General features: G+C 33.7%; 2 protein-coding genes across 4 annotated transcripts; both read right to left on the reverse strand.

Moving 5' to 3' along the window:
• Nucleotides 1–349: 349 nt before the first annotated feature.
• On the reverse strand, nt 350–7377 carry LOC130722249 (shaggy-related protein kinase kappa-like). Of its 2 annotated transcripts, none has more exons than XM_057572927.1 (13): nt 7095–7377; nt 6816–7008; nt 6582–6713; nt 6420–6479; nt 6041–6313; nt 5523–5597; nt 4216–4272; nt 3991–4131; nt 3834–3884; nt 2701–2796; nt 1528–1611; nt 1325–1427; nt 350–708 (listed from the first exon to the last, which is right to left on the reverse strand). In XM_057572927.1, exons 2-13 carry the CDS (start codon nt 6987–6989, stop codon nt 620–622), a joined length of 1335 nt encoding a protein of 444 aa, XP_057428910.1. In that variant the 5' UTR covers nt 6990–7008; nt 7095–7377; the 3' UTR covers nt 350–619. The 2 variants fall into 2 exon arrangements, with proteins under 2 accessions (XP_057428910.1, XP_057428911.1); XM_057572928.1 differs by having other exon boundaries at nt 6816–7015; nt 7095–7356.
• Nucleotides 7378–8251: 874 nt separating this feature from the next.
• Nucleotides 8252–14740, reverse strand: LOC130722523 (regulator of nonsense transcripts UPF3-like). Of its 2 annotated transcripts, none has more exons than XM_057573272.1 (13): nt 14345–14740; nt 14103–14209; nt 13926–14021; nt 13744–13842; nt 13566–13630; nt 13249–13362; nt 12358–12502; nt 12045–12118; nt 10307–10715; nt 10012–10107; nt 9792–9916; nt 9653–9704; nt 8252–9098 (listed from the first exon to the last, which is right to left on the reverse strand). In XM_057573272.1, exons 1-12 carry the CDS (start codon nt 14473–14475, stop codon nt 9666–9668), a joined length of 1500 nt encoding a protein of 499 aa, XP_057429255.1. In that variant the 5' UTR covers nt 14476–14740; the 3' UTR covers nt 8252–9098; nt 9653–9665. The 2 variants fall into 2 exon arrangements, with proteins under 2 accessions (XP_057429255.1, XP_057429254.1); XM_057573271.1 differs by having other exon boundaries at nt 13566–13642; nt 14345–14739.
• Nucleotides 14741–19166: the final 4426 nt, after the last annotated feature.

Raw genomic sequence — 19166 nt, forward strand, 5'->3', positions numbered from 1 at the left:
ACAAAGTCCTTGTCAGCGTCTTTGCGACAGAACCAAAGTTTGCCAAGGATAAGAAATCCATCCCAAAATCCCCCTTAGTCAAGTAGAGCATAAAAATCAATCAATGTTGAAAGAATTTTTTACAACCATGGGGAGTTTATAATATTTGTTCTTTCATATTGAGCGGGTAGGTGGGTCACCATGAAGTTGCCAACTTATACTTATAGGTTGGTAATGGTATCCTATAAGAGATGATAAAGGATGGATTTACCAAAAATACCTCATCATACGTCGGTTGTTGTACATCAAACGTTTAGAATAATTCATAGTTTCATACCTTAATACTTACACTAGATCAGACCATCACGCCTTATATCTCACTTAACACTATAAATGTCTTGTTTCATAAGATGTCCCAACGAGGGCATGAGAGTAACAGGTAGCACATATATGAAATAAATATACATGAAAATGTTGCTTCCTGAGCAGAACAGAAAACAACTCTTTTCACAACAAATTCAAAAAAAAAATTTGAAAATTGTCATAGTACATAATATAATCCTATATAGGTAGGAACTCTTTCTCAGATGCACCGCAAATTTACAGCCTGCTAGTGACAGGGGAGGAAAAATTAAAGTTGCTAGGAGTGCAAAGCCATAAATAAGTTCTGCTTGCGAGCATGCTCTGGAATTAGCCGATTGATTACGTCAGAGGGGATACCAGAAAGTTCTGCATGAATGAGCATACAAGTCAAGAACGGCATGGCAGGGGGTAAAAGACCAAAGTATCAATGCAATACTCCATCAGTTTCAAAAGATTTAGCCTAATGCTTAAAAATATACTAGATGGTAACGGGTAAATTAGTCAAAAAAAATATACAGGAAAAATAGGAAATCAAAGAATATGAATAATAAATGCAAAACCAAAAGGCTCAAGGATGGGGGAATGGGGACAACAAGGACAAGAGATTCTCTCATAAAGACAAGGCAGAAAACGTTGTTTGGTGCACTCCTGGTCCTGGCTAACGACATGGTGGTAAGTGATGCTAAAATGCCTATAATCATTAGGTAAAATAAACCTCATTTTTATTTGTACTGTACGTATTCAGAATTTGCATCCCCCATAAATTCCTTTATAATCTGAGTTGGTGACCACAAAACATGGGACTAAAACCTTTTTTTCTTCATTTTTCTTTCCTATATGGGAACACAACTTCGTAACAAATCACGTCCATGTTATGAGACAACTCTACTAAGGGTTTACTGCTTTAAATAAAGCTCTTTCAAAGAACTTCAATACTAGATTTGTGTGAATTCTCTGAGTTTGAGGTAGTAGTTTAACTTACCCTGAGGTTTAAAATTAAACAGCGGAGGAAGGGGGCGACCATTAGGAAGGCGGGTGTTCGGGTCCCTCAACTCATCAAAGAAGGGATGAATGCAAGCTTCCAACTGCAATGTCAGCATCAAATAATTTAATGATAATGGTACTTCCAAGATGAGAAATTGAGAATAGCATACAGGAACAAAGAAACAGAGAGGCTAAACTTACAGCAGTACATCTCAAATTAGGAGAGTACTGAAAGAACCTACAGACAAGATCCACTGCTTCTGGGGGCAAACGTTTCTGAAAGACCTGTCAAATTAGAATAGTATAGTAAATCACTCATGAAAACAAGAATCCCATTTCAAAAAAAATTACAAATACTTAGCATATGCTCAAAATTGATTGGCTTTCCAAACATGTGTATCTATAAGGGTTTTGAAATATGCAGCCATAACAATCTTAACTTCTAACAAAGTACTATGCTGTTAACCCCTCCAGAACAAGGAACTACTAAACGCTGTCAATATCTACCTACACTAATCTACAATTTTTGCATTAGTCTCACATGATCCTTGACATTTGTCATAACTGGTCCCATCCCATGCCAGGCCAGGCCAACAATCCAGTGCGGCAGACTTATCAAACTCAAATAAATAAGCTGACTACCCATACTCAACTCTACCTAATGCCACAACAACTCAGGAACTGAACCACATTAACCTACTACATGTACCCAACAGGTCCCACACACATACATGGATCAAATAAATATAAAATGCCACAAGAATAAATGTGAAAAAAAAAAAGAAACTATAGAAAAAAATTCAGAAAGACTTGGCACTTGGCAGATTAAAATAATATCATAATAGAATGCTCGCACAAAGAAGACAACTACATGAATACCAATTTCCTACCCAAAATGTAAAAAAGTAGACAGGAATGTTTTTTTTTTAAATGGAAAAATAAAAGCTGCTGGATAGGAGAGAGAGGTATTAGAATATCATATCTTTGAGTAATTTAAGGTAATGTAGATTACTCTTTTTTTTTTGGCCTTTGACGGGTGTCCCTACCCCCCTATAAGGACAAGACTAATCCGTTTGGAAAACTGTGGCAGTCCCTTCCAACATATAACTTTCCCAGGGTTTGAACTTGTGTCTTCACCCTTATGAGAGTCTAGCTTTGCCTACCACTAGACCAACACTCTGTTGGTAATCTAGATTATTTTTTAGATTGGTTCCTTTATTTCCTAATTTATATTGATTTATTTCCTTATTTACTTAGGATTATAGGACTTAATTAAATACTAGCTGATCTGTATACAGAGTTAGCATAAATCCTGAATTTCTACAAACATTCACAGTAAACTGTAGAATGTTATCAAAGCACAAAAGAGTGAACCTTGTGCCATGGATGAGGCTTGATCTGTGGAAACTTAAATTCAGTATAGTTTGGGTTCATGCATTTTATCTCCTCCCTGGTTGGTGTTCCCAAAACCTGAAATAGAATAACTGAAGTATAAATTTTGTGACTCTTTTGAGGGTATAGTGAATTAAAAAACGTGTACGACATTAGCACTACCAGAACTAGAGAAATCTAAATTACAAAATGTTAGATGTAAAGAAGAATTTGCTTTTCAAACCAAGAAGAGTTATTCAAGCATCAAAAAGCATCTTTACTATGAAGGCTGGAAATCACCGCACAATATATATTATATATATATATATAGACACACACACGCCTTTCCTTGAGCCAGAACACAGAGGAAATGTCAAAATTCAGTAACATAAATGATTTCTGGGTTCTGGCAGACCCACCTGAATATACTGAACACAAAGTTTAAATAAAGTTTTCACAAATTCATTGAATATTCGAAAATTACATAATTCTAGGATAGCCCAATCCAGATTAGTGGAGCTTGGAGGGGGTAGGAGAAGAAGAAAAAGAGGAGAGAGTGGATGGGGTAGGAGAAGGGGGTGGCTTTAGTCCTCTCAGTGGATCTTTTGATGCAGCAAGGTAGGTTGGAGAAGAAGAAGAGTTAGAGGTTAGGATTCTTAGTGTAAGTTCTGGGTTGTTCTCGGTGATGATCAAATAGAGGAAGGAGGGCAAGGTTTGAGTGGAAGGGAAAATATAATTTTATAGTTACAATAAAAATAGTATTTGGTCCCTCAAAAATTTGTAAATTTTGGTTTTAGTCCCTATTGACACATTACTCATCATGTCATCTGCCGCATCATCTTCCATTCTTCCCCATGAGGTGGCGGATGATGTGGGCATGCCACATCAGCTCTAGCCAACACAAAAGCAAGTCACATGAGCTTAGGCGAGGACTAAAGCCAGTTTTCTTTTCTGTAACCGTAGGGACGGGAAAAAAAATCTGACGAAGGACGAAAACCAAAATTCAATTATTTTACAGGGACCAAAAACATAGTTAACCCTAAAAAATTCACAGATTTATTGAATATTCAAAAATTATATAATTCTTGGACAGCCAAATCCAGATTAATTGAAAAACACAGATTGTAAATTGTCACCTTGATGATTTCGACTAGTTGATCAACTCCACTCTCTCCAGGAAACAAGGGCTGCAAATTAAGTTGAACTTCAGGGGAAATGAGAAAGACAAAAGAGAACAAAGGAATGATTAAATTATAAAAATACTGTCACAGATTTATTCTAGCATCAAATTACCTGTCCGAGAAGCAACTCAGCCATTACACAACCAGTAGACCATATATCTATGGCAGTTGTATATTCGGTGGCACCAAATATAAGTTCTGGAGCACGGTAGTATCTTGAACAGATGTAAGACACATTAGGTTCTCCTTTCACCTGATGAATTAGAACACGAACAAAACTTCAGAGAAGAAAAGATGGCTTCCAGCAACCACCAGTGCACTTAGCTCAATATCTTACCAACACTTTTGCACTCCCAAAATCGCATAGTTTCAGCTGATGAGTGTGTGGGTTCACCTGACATAAGTAACATGGATTTGAGTACAGCAAATCATAAATGATACACGCACAGGTATACCCGGCCTATATTCTATGAGAAATTACACAGTGATTGCAAGTCTCCTAAATATCCAAGCATCAGATACAACTCTTAAGGTGGACTATTTCCAAATGCACTCTCTAGTTCAACACTTAAATAAAAAAAAAAACGAGTCCGAGTCTTCCATTGTCATGGAGGAAAAACAAGAAGTATCTATTATCTAATTAATCCAGAAATCCCCTGCTTTCCCTACAAGTCAGATTTCTTACATGGAGGACCCATGGCTTTCTCAATCATGCAGTTTTAAAATTGACATACAATAATAACTACTCAAAATGGAACTGTTCCGTACTTCCTTATAATAGTTCTAAAACCTCCATATATCCATATTAGAGAAGAATAGGCTCCAAGAGAGCAAGATATTACAAATTTTAAAAAAGGTTGGCAATTTAAATATTGGGGTTTCAATAATTTTAACCAGAAAAAAGTAAAACGAGAATACCAACGTGCATTAAGTTGTGACATATATACTCTTTCTATTATAAACCATTGTTCTACAGCTTGTGCCTCCATCTAGTAGCTCAAGCTTTTACCTTGACACGCTAGTTGAGCTTCTTAAACCAAGTGTTTAGGACATGTTACTAGTGATAAAAGGGAGCGTTTGGAAGAGTTTATTAAGTTTATCATATAAAATAAGTACTTAAGCAGGTGTTTAGTTAAGCTTATGAAAATAAGACCTACCTATAAGTTTTTATTTTTGAGCTTATGTTGATAAGTTTCTCATATTAGCTTAGATATGAGCGCTTATATCTACTTATAAGCTTTTTATTTCAATAAACTTATGAATGCCTATACGATAAGAACTTATTAAAATGAGTGCTTAAATAAGATGTTTATTTAAACGCACGCCAAGTCTAATATTGGGCTTTCAACCCTTATGCTTTTAGAAGAGTTTGATTTGGACATGGACAATTAATTAGGCAGTATACATGAAAGCCAGCTTCAATGAAAGTATGAAACGATCCAGTTCAGTGCAAACTTTGAAGAAAAGTTTAAGATAGCACCCAACGATTAAAGTAAACTATAATTGAAAAGTCTTTGGAAGAGTGATTTACTTTTATTTGCAAATGCACATACATGTGAGGATATAGGAGCAAGTAGGCATGCATACATTTCATTGACTAAACCTAACTTAACAACATATCAATAACTCAAATAAACATCTTACAAGTAGGTTCTGAGGTTTGATGTCACGATGACAGATGCCAATGCAATTATGAATATAAGCAAGGGCCCTGCATATCTGCGGCCAAAATCAGAGAAAAGAAAAAAGAAATTTATCAATTAGCAAAGAACTAATAGGAATTTGATCTGTGTAAATCACACAATCCTCTATCTTTCATTTATTGTGGAAATCTATTACCCTTTACCATATAAAAAAAAGCAACATCATTATGATTTTTTTCTGGTTTTGAAGATCTCTTTGAAATGTACTCTTATGTGAAACTGGAATACAAATTCATCAAATTAAATAAATCTAAGAATGAGAAACGCAATATGAAAATTTAAGAAAAACAGTTAAGCAGGGTTTAAAAATTAGCTTTTCATGGACCAATCATATATTATTTTTAATAAAATATTACATCAAATATTTCGGGGGATTGCACTCGCTTTTCATACTAGTTTTATACGTATTTGCAGCTTTCTGTTCCCACAGATCTAACTGAAGAGCAAGCAACTACATACCTGGTAAGTATAAAGCTTTACATATATTAAAGGCATTCGCTGGTTAATCCGGCTATAGTTCCTTGCAATTCGATTGACGGTTTCAGGAACATATTCAAGTACAAGATTTAAGTAAAGTTCTTCTTTGTCGGTGGTTGAAAAGAAACAATGCCTGAGGGAAACAATATTTGGATGATCCAACATTTGCATAATCTGCAACTCTCTATTTTTGTAGCGCTTGTCCTGTAGAACCTTCTTGATAGCTACGATTTCTCCAGTTTCCCTACATTTTGCCTGATACCAAAATTAATGCAATGAAAGAGGTACACGTATGTGTTACATTAACAGCATGATGATTAGAGAAGATATAAAAAAAAGAAAGTAAGGCGTTGAGGCTCACTTGAAAAACAACACCAAAAGAGCCTGTTCCAACAACGTGCTCCGAAATATAAGTAACATTCTGTGAAACCAAAGAAAAGAAAAGAGAACTAGTTGTGAATAGTTAAAATATGACACGAAGAGGAAGAGCAATCTAATAGCAAATAAGGCAGATTATTTTGACCTGTTTAGATTGAGCATTTGGGGCGGCAATGCTTGTTCTTATGACATGGCCTGTTGTTTGAGCACCCACACCATCAATGATGTCAGGCTCAGGCTCAGGCTCAGGCTCAGGCTCAGGCTCAGGCTCACTCTCCTGCAAACAGGATAGGAAAAAGGCAATAAGAAAGAAAGAAATTGTCCTTAAATAAGTTATGACTTATGAATGAATGAATGAATCAGGAAGCAAGTTACTGACTCTGCCAGTGCCATCATCAGGGTCGAGCACCTTGTCTCTCAACCTCATCTCAAGCATCTCTCTACCAAGCCAATCCACAGAAGTAGAAGTCGAAGTCGAAGAAGAAGAAGAACCTCCTCTCACCACAGACCTGGAACTGCCAACCCCACCATTTCCAAGGCTAGCAGACGCCATCACTTTCAAATTTCAATCACTACAAACTTCAATTCAATAATCAGATCTAATCCAATCCAATCCGTTAAATTAATATGAAATGAATCAAATCAAAATCACACTCACCTCGAACCACTGCAATTGCAATTGCATTTTACTTTCATCGATCGCACGACCCGATCGTTAATTCAATTCTCTCTTAACTCTTTCTCTCTCTCTCTCAAACTTACTTTCTTCTTTTCCTTTGGGTTTCTCTCTTACTATTCATTCCTTCATTTCTACTTTTTCAAAGGAAATGATTATAATTACTCACACATACTACTCACTACTCATCCATCCTCTTGCGTACGGATCACAAAATTAATCATACCCGGCCATGGATATCCTTTTTTTTTACAGCATGTCTCATACCCATGGATATCCTTGCACAATAAAACAGACTCATGAGTAAAATTACCCGTATTAACATAAACAAATAAATTTATTTAATAATATTTTTCTTACAATTCATTATGTTCATAATTATAACATCCATTGTAATGTAATGAGACTAACTAATGCACTGATTTAAAAAAAATTAAACAATATTTCATATTTACCCTTATCTCTTTCATCATTATATTAATTGTATTCCATTATCTCTTCAATGTTATCTCAGTCTCTCTTTGGATAAATATGAAAAAATATAATAACTTTTTCTTGCAATTAGTAAAGGGTCTTATATTAAGGAACGCTAATTTCTTTTAAAGGAACGGAGTTAACATGATAAGTATGTGTTTATCTATAAGAGCTTAATTAAATGCAGACTTCAAAAGGATGATTGGTGCTATGGGGGAGTGTAGGGCTCACTTTAATTAGGCATAGTATTTCTTTTTTGAAAGAATTAGGCATAGTTTTTCAAATATTGAAAAAGTCACTTTTAGCTCCTCTAGAGTGAAGATAACATTTTTAATAAAATAAAGTAAGTAGTAACAACCTTCATGATTGATAATTAAAAAACATAATAATTTTATTGTATATTTGTAATTATATGATCACAATTTTATTATTTAATTTCACAATCAATGGCTACGATAGCTTAATTTTCTATATATAGTAGAAATCAAATTCATGATACGGAGGTCTCCAAATGGATACCGATCCTCCGTCCCTCTACATTAAAAATAAACACTAGAGTTATAGGCCAGCATAGATGAGTTGGATTGGATGTACTCAGTTGTGGTGTTCTGGTCCAACCTAAATAGTACTGATAAGCTCTTTGAGAATTGGACAAAATGTACTAGTGTCTGATAATCTTAACAAGGATTTATAATTCAACACTTGTGCTGGGAGATTGGTGATTCATAAAATTAACAACATAATCAAGACCCAGCAATGTAACAGCTATGTTCTGATAAGACTGACATAGGCAACACCATACTGTACAATGATTTTTTTTAACAATCAATATCCACACAGTAATAACTCCCACAAGACTCTTCTTAATCCTTATTAACACACCATCGATGGCATATTGGTATCAGAGCTCTACATGAAACTCCGCTAACTAAAGACTGTATACCCAAGCCTGCAATGTCATCCATCAAGTGTTCCTTCGTAGTTGAGCAAAGCTAATCCAAAAATTATCCAGGATAATAAGTAAGCGCCCGCATGTATTTGGCAGACAATAACAAGGGATTGTATGTATGCATTATATAGAGAGAATCAGCTGCCCAATACCCCTTACCAAATAGAGAGTTTTATATATAGGAACCAAGGAAATAGATGCACGATACCCTGGATATATATATTTACACTAAAGCTACTGAAGATAACTGTGTCAACTTGCCACTATATGCATAGCTATCCATAATTCTTCAAACAGGCATCAACTTGTACCACACGTCTCCAGACCAGGGTTTTCATTTCTCACTTTACCAGCAGGAGCTATCTTCAATGAAGTTATGTCTGAATAATTTAAGCCAAATCAAATGCATCACAGTACTTTCCTCACTTGTATTCTAAAAGAATTTTTTTTTACCACACATGCTCGTTTACTCAAAAGAATCTGTCAGCCAAAATTAGACAGAATCCAGCAGCTAGCAAATGCATGCTCCAAAATTGTAACTTGTAAGTCAGCAAAGCTTACCACTGCAAGGAAAAATCATCAACTTTGATAGAAGTAAATACAAGATAAGTAACTTAAAACAAACATGAGCACTTGAAAAAAAAGAAAGATATTTTCCATACTGAATTAATAAACGTATTGCAACCATTTCACTATTATTACAACTTCCAGGGGAAGGTATAAAAGTGAAGGGCCACTAGAAAAAAGGAAAATAATAAACAACAGCTTATGACGCTTAACAATAAAATCACATAATAAATAAGGTCAAGAGGGAAGTATATCATCCATGTTTCTATTAAAACCATAGTAAACCACTCTTTACAGTTCAAGCAAAATTTCATGAAAGCAACAAAAATATTATGGAGAAAATTGGATGCAACAGTAAAATTCATAGAAAACTAGTCATGCTAGATTCACAGCTATATGGAGTCATAAATACTATTGTAACTTGTTGATGCCGTACTAAGAGATTTCAAAAGGTCATAAAGAGTATTGCTTAGGTATGTCCTAAGAATGGCTCATCGACAAGCATCATTCTAAGTTATGCAATTACGGGCTTAAAGGAAATGCATCTCACCAATCTAAATATTCTAAGTCCCAGAACTTGCTTTTTGAACCCAAACTTGTTTCTGCAATTGAAATAAGAGATCTTGATCATTTATATATTGAACCAGTAAAGAATACAGTGTTGCCGTGCAGAAACCAAATTTAAGTACCTCAATGGAACCATAAGCAGAGGTAATAGATTTTCTAGGATGCTTCCCTTCACTTGAAATTGAATATCCATCAACATCCTTCACCCCATACGTTGGTCCACGACGACCAAAATGTTTATTGACACCTGAACAATCATGAGCAGTGAAATTTAAGCAGAAATCAACCTGAATGTAAGAACAAGAATATCAGAGATTCTTCTTATCAAAGCCAGAAGCCAACCATTTTCTGATGAATGACTGGTACGAACACTTCCAAGAGATTTCACCTCCCCACTTCTTGCACTTGGTGTGTTGTATTTTAACTCTGTTTGACCTCCTGATTCATTTACAAGTAAAAATTTCAACTTGTGAAGAATACGTGAGAAATTTCCGCAGACAATGGTATTATTTTGCACATTAACATGTTTGAATAGTTAATGAAACGAGTTTCTCAAGTCTATCCCCGTTTACAAAAGCACAAAGGACTAGTCCATAATTGCCAAAACAAAAAAACATGTAATGAATAAAACATGTACCTTCCAAGGGATCTACTTGTGAGGAGGCAGAGGATGACAAAGAATCATCACCTCCATTGGAACGATTTGTCCAAACAACACGATCAGGTCTATCCTTATGTCTAACACGTCTCTCCTGCCTCTCACTTGAAACATGCAAATCATGTACACCAATCCTATTCTCTGGTGTCCCATTGGTGCCCTTCAAAATCTGCACAGGAAAGGGGCGACGGGGTTGTTTTTCTTTCTCTAGATGAGATGTTTGAATTTGCTGCTCAGAAGAGATCCTGGAAGACTGACTTTGATGCAAATCCTTATTTGAGAGTATGCTTCTTATAATCCTTCCACTGCCTTCATGCCGATGATTCTGTTTCGGAGTTGTTGAACCAATCATCGTTTGATGCCGTGATATACTTTCTAAATCAGATACCTTCATATTAAGAAACAAAGATAATCAAAATGAATCCAAAACAGAACTTTAGCCATAACATAACACGAATCAATACCGTGGTTATCAAATCGAGATACGTATCATGTATCAGAAGACCCTAGATTCTGAATCGTGAATCGTATCGTATAATGTATCGTAAGGTATGGATATAAAAAATTTAACTCATAAATTGAATAATAAACTGACATATCATATAAATACACTTCAATATAATTAAAGATTCAAGCCATTAATAAAACTAAACCATGTAAAAAGATTATAATAGTAATAATATATGAATTATTTTAATTTATATTATTAAATATAATTTTAAAAGAAAGTATGCAAAATAAAAACACAAATTTATAATTTTTTAGAGTGAGATAATCATAAATAAAAATTTTGAAACTGAAACATGATGAAGAAGACAAGACCTTGGACGTCAAATTATTATTCAATTTGGCCTAAGGGTAGCTCACATGGTTGAGCTAAGGGTAATTGCAAGTGAAGGGTCAGGGTTCGAAAACATTTGCCTATCAAAAAAAAAATTATTCAATTTGGCCTAGTGCATAGTAGCTTCTAAATAAAAATTTACAACTCGGCTTTGAATATTTTTTCGTAACATAACATCTTTCCGTAACAGAAACATCTCTCCTCTTTCTTCGTTTGCTAGAAGTTCAAACGACGACAGCGCAAGCGAAGAAGAGTTTAGCAACAGCGCCAGGAAGCCCAGAGGACAGTGGCACCACCAAAGACGTGTTCAGGTGACGATGCAAGAAGGCAAAGACAGAGGATGGTCGTGCACTCACGTTAACCGCACAAAACCGGGTCAAGTAACGGGTCTGAAACAGTAAATAGGTCGAAAGCACCCTGGACGTAGTCAATTCCTGTATCATGCGATTCACAAAACCAATTTGATAACTGCGATTCGCAAGCAATTCATACACAAAACAATACAAGCATGCAATATGCATCGCTGAGGGGCAATTCCGGATCGTATCAGGAGGAAGTATCATGTGATACGTTCGATACTAACTACCCTGATCAATACTGAATTACTAACTCATCATATGTTATACCTTATTCAAGTAATTTAGTTGCTCCCAATCAGAACAAGAAAAATGAATAGCTCTACATTCAGCCAAAGTAAGGGCTGTCTCTATTGGTACATATCGACCTTAAAAAAGGGAACCGTAAGCATACTGCATTTTCTTTATCAGATGAGCATTTTAGTCATCATGTGCTTAATAAGGGGTTCCTGATCAATCCTTTGAAATCTTTGCAGCTTATAAATAGAGTTGAACTATGAAGACAAAATCAGAATCTTACATTGATTATTTCTCTTTCTTTCCCTTTAAGAAGCAGTACTTTCTTCTTCCCATTATCATTATTTCCAGCAACTCCTGAAAAAATGGACAGAGTGGTAAACACGTTATTGACAAAAAAGTAAATGGTTAAGTAAATAAGAGAATAATGAAAACAGAATATTTTCAGGGAATTGGAGACGCCACCTCCACCCAACCTTAGCACACACTGCGAATTTAAATTAAAGGAAATGTCGACTCCAAGACAATATATAAACTCCAAAGAAAGCAAATAGAAAATTATCATATGAAAATTTGAACATAAATATCAACCTTACCATTCTCATCAGAAGTTTGATTTCCATCTAACAAAGCCATATTCGAAGTTTTATTTGAAAGCTGCTGATCACCTTGCCTCGAAACCAAAATATAAGTGGGCTTGTCTAAAACTGTAGAACTTTTTCCTGGGTCTCTTGCAACATACTGTTCATCATAAAAGTAAAGACGTAGACATGTTAAAACGCAAAAGAGTGGGAACCAAGTGTTAACACCTCATGTGTGTGCACAATCAATTCCAGCTAGAGAAGTATCAAATAATGATACCATTCCAGAAACAGAGTTTTAAAAAATGCAAAGATCAACAAAAGTTTACAATTTCGGATGGCCTAGTTTTCTCATTTAACAAAATACGGATGCTGTTTTCTGCTAGTTTTAAAATGCTTATATACACACTCACATCAGCACTAAACATAAATAAAAGAGGAATGTAAAAGCCCCACCTTCTCCCTAAAAGAAAATTCAGGTCGGAAAATGAGTCAAAGGGAAGTTTATTAAAACCAAACATGCATGTATGTATCTCGACAACAGGACAAGATAGACCTGTTAAAAGTTCTGCTCAAACTATATAAAAGTGAATTTTTGGTGTAATACAATTTCCAATGAGCTAAGCCTATAACTGAAGGACCAGAATACAATCTTCATCAAGAAAACCTCGTACATAAGGTAAAAAGTAATTTTACCTCAGTCAGTTCTAGAATTCACCTAATCAAGAAATTGAAAATCTTTTTGAATCAAACACACATTCAAAGCAATAAAAAATCAGAAAACCCAGGTGATTACAAATAAATTATTCATTCCAGCTACCAAATATGACTGTGATAGTAATCAAAAAGACTATTTCTTTGAATGCTCAAGAGAAAACTAAAGCTACAAGCATAAATGCACATTACCATTGTGGTGGAAACCCTTTTCTTTCCAGAACCTCGTCTTGATGAGGCGGACCTAGGACTCCCATTTACCGATGTGCCAGCTCTTCTACTCACTTTTCCATTACAGAATGGTCTCTGCAAACATGATGTAAATTAGCTAAGCAAGATATCAATGGAGCTCATAGATAAAACAGAAAAGAAGGGTATTTGTGAGGGGCTCGCTCAGAACAAATGCACTCACTCCCATCTCCACACACATGCGCTCAGAAATACAGACGTAATGACAATAGATAGCCAAATAATTTTGGGTAAAATTTCAAAATCATATGCAAAAATACCTGATGTCCCTTAGCAGCTCTTTTTTGGCGCACAAAGTCCATCAGTGGTGTAACTATAGGAATATCTTTTGCAGCACCTGGTAAAGGCCAAATAAGTACAGAATACAGAAATAGAAGACTACAATACATGCTTATTCTGTGTAGGAGTGTAGTAAATTGTCTGGTTTAAGTGACTAACCAGATCGTTCTGCTTCCCTTTTGTCCAATTGTATCTCGGCACTAGGAAGATTCTCAACAGGCTTGGCAATTAGTTCAAGAAACTCCAGATACTCAGAATCTATATGTTGATCATCATGTAAATAGTTTTATGAAAAGGAGGCTATTGAGGACATGTAGCAGTTATAATTGAGTAAATGGTACCTTTATATATGGTTCCATCACGGGCATCCTTTTTAGAGCAGTGTCTGGGAACACGCTGTGAAGGAGCATATTCAACAATCAGTTTGAACTGAGTTCCTGGGAAGAAAAAACAGAACTAGAACTGAATAGGTTTAGCAAGATGATGTAGATGCCTAATGAAGGGATGTGATTAGTTACCCTTTTCGTTAAGAAAGACATGTCCATTGAAGAAGTAAGCAAAGTCAATAACGTCCTCTGGGGTGTTGAAGTCAATGTAGGCTCTAGAATATGATATATGCTTGTGGCTGAAGATCCAATTAGAATACATAAGAATGAAAATATATATATATATATATATAGGAGAGTTGAGTTAAGAAAGAAGGAAGGTATCTTCCGATGTATCAAAAAAAAAAAGAAAGAAGGAAGGAGAGAGGGAAAACCTGAATTTGGCAGGACAGAAAGAGAGCCAGTTGTAGCGGCCAAGGAAGGCGGCGTCAATTTGGGCGACAAGGGATGCCTGAGAAAGGGTAGGCGGCAAGTGCCGCAGCACCACCTTTGTCCGATCCAACATACGTAAACCCTAGAAGGAGAAGAGGAAGAGGCTTCGACACTGCTATAGTAGTAGTTACCGACGATTGGATTAGATTGGATTGGATTGGAGAGTAATATGAATATCAGAATAATGAAGGAGAATCTCGCTTCATCTTCTCATGGGATGGAAGATTGGAAGCGATCGATCGATCAATCAAAGAATAAGTGTGTGCCCTAATTTCACATAACTAGAAAAGGAAAGGGTAGTTGCGTTGCGAGTGATAAATAAATATAAATAAACCATATACGCTTCGTTTCGTTTGCGTTTTACGCTTTTCTCTCTTTCGCTTTGCACTTTTTTTAATTTGTACCAGGTCGTCTCTTGTCTTCACGGGAGAAACAGATTCTACTAATTTAATACGTCATTTATTTTTCAAATTATATTGTTGCTTTACTGCATATCAATTTTAATTTATCGTCAAAAATATATATTATCATCTTAAACATCAATTTTTTTTTGGTAAATTATGTGGTACCCTGAATTTATTTTGGGTGTGGTACCCGAACTAGGTAATTTAATAGATTATTATCATATTATTCAAGGTAAATACTACATCTTTAGATTTTACTTCACTTATCAATTGACTTTATCTCATGAAATTCATTTCTTAATGAAAAGTGGACGAGTGGTGGAAACGAATGATGATGTTGGAGATGCGCGTAAAATGATCATGGTTAATGGATGAACAAAGCTAAGAAAACACAACTAGCATATCTCATGCACCTAAGAATGGAACACTGCATTACTATAATATAACAAAATCAAAATTTTAATCGATACATGAGTCTTTATTATTGAACCAACACATTTTGAGTACCACACCCTAATCCGGCTTAAGGTACCACAGCAAGCACTTTTTTTTACAGCATTATACATCAAAATTTAAGAAAATGATTGATGGCTCGAATTATATAGTTCACGAATGACGTTATCTTATGTGGAAACTCTCGATCCTTTTATTTGAGTTTTTTTATCAATTTTTATTTTTCATTCACAACTTAGTTTTCCTCTTGTAACAAAAAAAAATCTTTCTATTTTCCTGTTCTTGATTTTACTTTCAATCCCAATGGGAAACTGCCCGAACCTTTATCTTGTCAAACGTTGGACTTTCTAGAACAGTAATTAAGACACATCTGAGTGAGTCTGTGATCAAAAAACTGGAAAAAGATTAGCAACATGAAATGATTACATAGTGAATGAGGTGCAACCATGTTCCTATCAATTTGTCTTATGGTCTTGCAATTTCAGCCTGCTCTATTTTATTGTTGTTTTGTTGGCAATGGCGGCAAGAGATGATATATGTGCCACAACAATGAGGTGCGAATAAGTTGCGTATCTACGACACTAGAGATTCAAATGCCTGTTTTACCGTTGATTATTTAAGAAAACATATATACATATATGCATATATTTTTAAAATGAAGGATTCAAGCCCTTCGTAAAATTCGTTTAGTATGATTTCGAGCCAAATAGCATTACTCTAAAATTTAACTCATTCCCTTTAGTGAATTAGTCAATATTCATCGCACAATCACTTATATAAGTATTTAGAGATGTGTGGAACAATGGGGGAAACAATGCTTCTTTGTGATTTGTGGTCACTCTGTCATGGTCCTGGTGCGTTGGAGTATAAACTGGCAAAAAAAAACTTAGACTTTCAATTTGAAACGTGGTTGAGAAGTAGAGAGTAATGTGTAAGATATGTCCTTGTGACCTTTTGACCTTTTCCTTTTTTATAAATTAGTGGGTTTGAGGATTTCGAGGTGCAAGAGTTTGATGTTGAATGATGATTTACAAGGTACAAGGATCAAGGAGGACGAATCCAATAGACCTCCTTGAGCGGCAATTCTTAAGGCATGAGACTATTGGTTCATGTGGGTTATTGATAATCTGTAACAGTCATCAAGCTCTCTAGTTGTGGGTTACGATTAGTAAATGGATCAAAGATCATTTCACACAGAATAAGATTATTCTAAGTTGTAGGCCTAAACCAAGTTGGATGGGTTTTTGGTAATCAATTTTCTACTTTATCGCGGCCATCCCTATGATGATCGTCAACATTAAATGTTCTACTAGGCGGACTACGCCGACGAGATTCTTCTAGGTATCACGACGTGGAGCCCTTATTTGCCTTTACAACTTCTCAATATCAAGCAACCAATGGTTTCAACTTTCAACCCTTTGAAATTCGTGACATCTACGGTCAATGAAGCATACTTGATTATCCTGTACAATATGATATTGTTCACTGGGCATCGAAACAATACTCATTCATTTCAAACTGAACAGTTACTTTTTGTTTCATATTAAATACTCATCTATATATATATATATATATATATATGTAAAGGAGACTTGAGTTTTTTGCATTAAATACATCAAGTCATTCCTACCTCTACATTAAAATACGTGAAAAATAAAGAATTTCATTTGCAATAAATATATTAAGTAATAAAATTAAAACTGAATAAATTGTAATGTCAAAAACAATTCAACTACCAACATTAAATAATACATTTATAAACTTATTTATCTTCATTTTTATAATTATTTATATATTAATTATAAATTTTCTATACATTTAAGTAAAAGCTAAATACAATGTGATAAAAAAATTTAAACATATGTAGTTAAAATATTAATTATTGATCTCAAGTTGAGAAAAAAATTAAATTCATATAGAGTAATATATTTTATATAAAATAAAGATATGAAATATCAGAAATAGTCAATGATTAAATGCTTTTTTGTAAAGATATACTTAGAATTTTTTAATAATTACATGTGTTGTTAACCAAAAGAGGAGCGTCTTCGCCGCTGGATCTTGAGTGCTCGCTGGATTCTCCGCCCTGGGAGTTGGAGGTCCTTATTTTGAGGGACCGTTTAAGCTCGTTGTAGTTGTTTTTTTTTTCCTGTAGTTTTCCAAAGGAACAAAAAAAAATATAGATTATAATGTTGTTTTGTGTTATTTTATAAAATAATTTTACATACATAAAAAACTAATATATTATAATTATTTAAGTCTTTTAGAATAATCTTTTTATATACATTAAAAAGTGTATAGAGTATACACAAAATGATATTTAGAATAAACTTTTATTAAATAATTTTTTTATATGGAAACATTATTTATGATTAAAATTAATTAATTTTATTAATAAAAAATTAGCAAATAGTTTTAAAATAAAAAAGTGCCGCAATAATTTATTAGTAAATCATTTATAAAAATATTTATAAAATTAACATTATTAAGTATGACGTGGATATAAAAAAAGTATGACGTGTGTGTATTTTTTTCATAATTTTCTTGAATTATAAATTTTGATATATTATATATCAGTAAAAAAGATCAACTTAAGTATAACAGAGAAAAATAATTAAGGCTAAAATTAAAAAATAATTAATTTACTAAATAATATTTTAGAATATTAAAATTTATTGTATTTATCAAAGTTAAAGTTAATTAATTTTTGATAAAAAGTATAAGAAAATGTTGATATAATTTATTTGGTGATATTAAACCTTATTAATTGATTTAAAATATTTGAAATGCACTTTATAATTTATTGTTAAATACATCTTTAAATTGTTAAAATTATTTCAATGCAAATTATTAAATTTGAATAGTACTCATTATTTAAACAAAGAAAACTCTAATACTCATAATGAAATGTTTTAACACAATTATTTTTATTTTATTATAATTTATAAGTAAAAAATATTTAATATATACATAATATTTTTATTTTAACTATAATAAATTTTATATAATGTTGATAAAATTGTAAAAACACCCGTGCAACACACGGGTTTTATATCTAGTCTTAAGGTAAAATCTCACTATACGGGTACAAGATTGGACATGAGTAAATACCCATAAAAACTAGTACATATGAGTTCAAGTAACATAGTATCTAGCTCGGTCGATACACACACAACAAACATTTGTAGCATATTAACAAACTTAAAGTTTATAACTTACTCCTTTTAAAGTTATAATTGTCTAACTTACTACTTTTAAAAAATTAAGTTTGTAACTAACAATTTTTTTAGATGAATGAATATCAAATTACAAATTTATAGGTATATAATCCTTTAAAAGAAAAAACAAAGGCTCAACTTTATTGCTCAAGCCTTTTAAAATTTTATATTTAGTTGAATGATTTCACTCATTAAGTATTTAGATCATCTTTGTATTTTTCATTATTTTTTATTTTATTTTATTATAACAATTATATTTTGTGTGTTGGAATTGAAAAATGTAAACAGTGAAAGTTATATTTTCGCTAATAAAATTGCAGGTAATGACTACATGTATGAGCATATAAGTATCTAAATAGTGTGAAAACTAAATTCAAATTGTTACATACGCAAGTATTGAAACATATACAAGTAGTTTTTGAAAACTCAAATAAGATGGTGAGTAAGATAATACCTTACCCATACCATATGCATTGCCATTTCAAAATACACATCGACATAGACTAATGAAAGAGTGAGTTTATAGCATTTTGAATAAGATTGTATCGTGGCCTTGACTATATGTAGAGTTTATTTTGATAAGAATTTGCGAATGATTCCGTGATAGTAAAGCTTACATGTAGTACATTCTTAGGGAATCATGAATTTCCCGAATATAAAAATATTCCGAGTTTCCAAAGATGCTTACG

Source organism: Lotus japonicus, chromosome 6, assembly GCF_012489685.1.
Source record: "Lotus japonicus ecotype B-129 chromosome 6, LjGifu_v1.2".
NCBI lineage: Eukaryota > Viridiplantae > Streptophyta > Magnoliopsida > Fabales > Fabaceae > Lotus > Lotus japonicus.